Here is a 5,540-nt window from a genome sequence, read left to right as displayed (position 1 = left end):
TGTACTCATGTGCGTATTAAACCACCCTCAGATAATGATTATTCATACATCAATCGCAAAAACTACCATTCCATCAACGTGCAGGTGATCTGTGATGCCAACCTATCCCTCCTCAACGTGGTAGCCCGGTGGCCAGGGGGGTATGACTCCTTCATATTCCGAAACGGAAATGTAGGAATCCAACTTGAGGCTGGTGCATTGGGCGGCAGGCGCTACCTCGTGGTTGAGGCTGTGTTAAATATCGAATGTATTGTAATGTATTACATTTACAAAATTTCCGGTGGGACTTGTGTTCTAGGTGACAAAGGCTATGCAATGGCTGACTATTTAGTCACGCCATTGCAGGATCCAGCGACTGCCCAGGAGCGCAGGTTCAACGCCGCGCATAATAAAACCTGCGGTACAGTAGAGCGCTGCATTGGCCTGTTAAAGGGTGAGATGCTTTTGGTCACATGTGTAGTAGCCTAGCTCTTTATTTATCATTTATTATTTTGTATATTTACGTTTCATGCATTCGTTTGTATCAAAGGCAGGTGGATTTGCTTGAGCAGCAATGGGGGCTCGCTATTGTACAAGCCAGTGAAGGCATGCAATATCATATTGGCCTGTGCAGTGTTGCACAATATTGCCCTGGCCAATGGCGTGCCCCTGGATGAAGACCTCCAGCGCCCACCAGATGAGCCGATGCCCATTGACCCCCCCATCCGGAAAACCCCTACCCGAGGGCTAGACAGAGGAGAGAGGACCTCATAAGGCGGTTCTAAAAAAGTAAAAAGTAAAGTACAGTACAGTATACAGTTTGGAATTGGCCCAGATATGTTACACATGTTAAAATGCACTTCACTTTTTTCTCATTTCAGTCAAAGAGGGTTTAAAAACATTGGCATATAACAGCAAAGGCAACAAATTGAAATATGGGCACCTATAAAGCTCAATGTAAAATCAAGGCATATAGCAAAAAAGACCCTCGTTTAATAAATACTCTTTGCACAATGTTTACTCCCAAAAAGTTTTATTTTTTCTGCAGTTGCCTGCAGTTTACTTGATCCACACTCGCCGTCAGATTTAAAATTGATGCATTTATGTCCCTCAGGGCCTGTACAATGTCACGCTGCCCGGCCAGGACCGCGTCATTGAGAACCAGGGCTCGTTCCTGAGCCTGGCGTGGGGGACCTGCAGGAGCAGAGGAAGGGTGCGCGCTCTCACCGCGAACCCCCCCTCCTGCACTGCTGGATGGAACTCCGGGTTGTGCGCTGGGGAGGATGGACGCACTTTCTCTGAAATGACGTTGGATAGGCCTAATAAATAAATATTTCAACCCGTATTTGAATGTGTGAATATTGTACTAATTTCCTATATGGTCCAATAATAGGTTTTGGTTACTGGTATGTGATATAGGCAGGCTACCTAGTTTAGTTTAGTTTAGTTTAGTTTAGTTTACTTACGATCATCGGACATGGCAGTGTCGCCGCCGGGCACCTCCAGTCCGTCAATGGACTCAGAGCCAATAATGGCAATTATCCTTTTTTCCACCTCTGTGAGGTCTGGATCTGTCTGGTCAGAGGATCACAATGGAAATAAATTAAGCTCCCGATGTTTAAGCAATTACATTGAATCAACCCGTTAATTTTGTCTCAAGTAAACAATCAACAATGTCATATAACATACCTGACCACCACCAGTCAGCAGCTGAGCCTGGCGGATCTGGGACGCTTTTTTTTCGTCCACATTTTTATGTCGGACCACTTCTTCTTGACCTAATGAACGGTATAAATTAGCGCTTTTCCAAAGCTAGGCTATCACATATATATTTATTACTCAAATCTATATTCAAGTATATTCAAGCATGTCAAACAAACCTCTGCTCTTGTTCTCTCGACTTGGGAGACGCTGTTCACCCGGCTGGTGATGCGAGTCCACACGTTCATTTTAATTTAATTTCCGACACCACTGTTGGCCCCGGCGAATAAAACTTTCGGTTTGATTCCACCTCAGTGTTGAGGACGTCAATCTCCGCCTCGGAGTAGTTGCGTTTCTTTGCCGTCTTCCGTTCAGCCATTGCTGCAAAACCGAAGGCGCGGCTTGATTTTATAGGGCGTGCCAGCTTGATTTCAGCCATCACATTTATTAACGTCGGAACGAAATTAAGGAAGGATCAGCTGTTTCCGATCACTTTATAAATGCCGTGGCGACGTGGGTGTACTACGAAACCTGCACTCGAATATGTGGCAGATTTTACACTCGATTGATAAATGAGAGCCTTAATGTCTAGCGGAAATCCACCAATAAGTCACAAATTAACTGATCTTTCTCACCAAGAACCAAGACAATGAAGCCCCATTACCAGAGGTGTATGACTTCTTCTCCAGTTCGTCCACCCTGTCGGTAAGTGAGTCGATCTGCTGTCCATGCTGCTCTTGAACCTCTTTCAGTCTCCCACTGGGGCACCAGGCTCTCCTTCAGGTCCTTGTTCTCCTCTAGGAACTGTCTAACACACTGCAGCTCCTCTGGCTATACACACACACCACAAGTAGTTCTAAGCAACAAGATCGATCTGTTTCACTGTGTTCTGTATGACTGTGCACATGTGCGTGCGTGTCTTACCTTCAGCATGTTCTCTTTGTCTCCTTCATACTCTTGAGCCAGGCATTCCATCTTTTCCTTCATGATATCTAGCTCCATGCTGAGGAACCTCTTGGCACGCTCCTCGCTCTCCGTATGAACACTTGGTTCAGTCCACTCTTTGGTCTCCATAGCAGACATGATCACCGTAAAATCTAGATTCTGGAGCTGAGCTCACATGGAGGTACAAACAACAGTCTGGTTGTAAAATGACCCAACATAATACAATTTATATTTTAGTAAAAGGGTTCTATCTGAAGCGAATACAAGGAAGAAAAAAGAAAAGGCTAAATTAACAAAACAGTGAACATACATGTATCACTAATCATGAAAGACTGGTTGAAAGCTAATGTTGAATTTTTATGGGAGTATTATACTGTAGCAATATTTAATGATGAACCTTGTTGGATACTATTGTATTGTGGCATAAGTGTTGTCTTCCTGGTTTTAAAGGCTGCGTACAGTCATTAGAGTACAGTCAGGCATGTTACATGTAATGTTCTGATCTTAATACCTGACTGTTCTAGCCGTTATAGATAGATAGAATACTTTATTGGCAGTTTAAGAAAATTACAGAAATTGACATCATTTTTAAAAAATGCCAAATGGACTTAGACACAAAAAAGCCTTTGCTTGTTTCCATTGTGGTCCACTTTGAAACATGAAACTATACACATACATACTGTACAGTTCCATTATTTCCCTTTCCCCATATTTTACATATTACTGTAGTTATAATTGCTTATGCTTATGATTATTTATCAGAAATCCCAATGTGTAAATAATTAACCAATAGTCTTAATTTATATCAAGGTATTTGTAACAGACAAAACATTACATTTTGTCCATAATGCCCAGCCCTAAGATAGACAGACAGACACTCAAAGAAGTGCACACACACCTCATCAATCTCCTTGTCCAGGATTTGGAACTCCAGTGCTTTACCAAGCACTCTTATTTTATCCAAATACTGTTTCAACTGCTCAGCTTTCACCTCAAAGTTGGCATTATGCATGTATGCATATGATGTTGTTCCTCACCTGTGTAACCTTTGTAACACAGCACAAGAAAGACCGAGATCACTGGCCTTATAACATGATTGTATTGATCAATATTGAATTTGATCCATATGTAATTTTATAGGACTTCCAGGCCATATCATATTACACCCTAAATGAATAGCTATTAAACAAGACAAAACAAAATATATAAAGCATTGCATCTTTGAAGGCCCCTAGAATCTTTGTAATTACACCCCTATACTTACCGCTGTAGGTTGAGAAAAGTCCCTGTATAGATCCCCAGAGGGACATTTGTGTCTAACACTTCAATTAAACACAGTTACACATCACATCTATCGCCAGGAAAATATATACATGTTTGTACACTGTACAGTATATCAACGAGTATCAAGGATATACAGTACAGTACTGTGTATAACAGTCTATCAATACGCAGTGAATCAATGAATATAAAATGATATGTGCAGTCTATCATCAGTATATTATGGGTGGATATATGCATTGTCTATCAACAGTCGATCAATGTTGAGTAGGCCTAAGGTCCATCAACAATGAATATATACAAATTAATAACTTGTGTATGCATGAATTTGATCTGCATGTAGCCTACCTGTGTAAGTAAGGCATGTTTCGCAAACCGCTTGAAGTGCAGACAGTTACTCATGAGGTTAAGAAAGGCAGATAGGCAGATATATCAAAGGTATCAGTTGAATTATGTTTTGAATTACCACAGGGCATGTACGCCTGAAAACACGCACGCACACACACACACACACACACACACATGCACGCACGCACACGCACACACACACACACACACACACACACACACACTTTAAGATTAATGTAGAAAATACACAATGTTTTAAAATCAATATTTGTGCTTAATACATCTTTGAAGTCAACACAGGCTAGTATAGACTGTACCTTAGCCCATTTGTTCTTGGGCCAGAGGTAGGGAGAAAAGTTATTACAATACACCTGACCCCCCCTTGCGATTTTTCCAAATTTCATCTCTCCAGGGAGCACACATATACAATTTAATGGTGATCCTGTCATGCAGGAAGACAGTCAGACACAGAACATCCCGCGATTCCTGTCCCAAACACTGAGGAAACTTGTTGTTTGATTAAACATAATGTGCCACGAAAATAGCTTGTTATTTTTGCGTCGAGGGGTATGTGTCCATATCGCCCCGAACGGCCAACTTAAAGACATCTCCCTCCCACAGTGAGTGAAGCGCAGTAATGCAAGCTCACAACGCGTTGCGGACGCGACACGTTGTGAGCTTTGTCACGGCCCCTGCCAGTGTCCTGTGTGTGTCTATTTGTGTTAGTCTGTCTGTCTGTGTGTGTGTGAGCATGTGTGGGCGTAGGCTTGGTTCCTGGCTTTCCAGATTGGCACACCTGGCTCTGATCATCCAATCTCACTCACCTGCCTGCCATCACCCTGGTTTCCTCGCCGCACGCTGCCAGATCGTCCCACAGTTCTCCGTGCGGTAACGCTTCTAGCTGTTATTTCCTAGTGTTTCCTAGTGATAATTATTCCTAGTGTTTTGATCTACTATTGCTTTGTTCCAGTGTTTTTTGGTTTTTTTGGTTTTTTCCTTCTGCCTCAGTTGCCTGCCTGTTTGCCTGCCAGCCTACCTGCTAGCCAGCTCCTGCTAGCTTTCTGAAAAGTAGCCAATCTACAAGCTCATTCTGGACAGTTGCCTATCTACAAGCTCATCATTTTGTTTGAATAAACACCCTTGGACTTTGCCCTCCTTGTCGTGTCTGCATTTGGGTCTGCCAGTTTGGCTAAACGTGACAGCCTTGACAATATGAAAATCAGACCAGTCTGAAGCGAGTGGTGCAACAGCAAATTGGTACTCTAAACATCGGGACATAGGTTAGG

At 42.7% G+C, this 5,540-nt stretch overlaps 1 protein-coding gene across 1 annotated transcript; it reads right to left on the bottom strand.

Annotated features, from left to right (window-relative positions):
- Positions 1 to 1,437: 1,437 nt before the first annotated feature.
- LOC310861358 (uncharacterized protein) lies at positions 1,438 to 3,531 on the bottom strand (the record flags this gene model as incomplete). Its single annotated transcript, XM_083768776.1, has 5 exons — positions 3,524 to 3,531; positions 2,605 to 2,790; positions 2,424 to 2,511; positions 1,991 to 2,061; positions 1,438 to 1,554 (listed from the first exon to the last, which is right to left on the bottom strand). Exons 2-5 carry the CDS (start codon positions 2,761 to 2,763, stop codon positions 1,438 to 1,440), a joined length of 435 nt encoding a protein of 144 aa, XP_083624902.1. The 5' UTR covers positions 2,764 to 2,790; positions 3,524 to 3,531.
- Between the last annotated feature and the right edge of the window lie 2,009 nt (positions 3,532 to 5,540).

Source organism: Protomyctophum parallelum (genome assembly GCF_964188405.1).
Source record: "Protomyctophum parallelum genome assembly, chromosome: 7".
In the NCBI taxonomy this organism is placed as follows: domain Eukaryota; kingdom Metazoa; phylum Chordata; class Actinopteri; order Myctophiformes; family Myctophidae; genus Protomyctophum; species Protomyctophum parallelum.
Note: the sequence above shows the minus strand (reverse complement) of the source record. Positions and strands in the feature narration are given on the sequence as shown.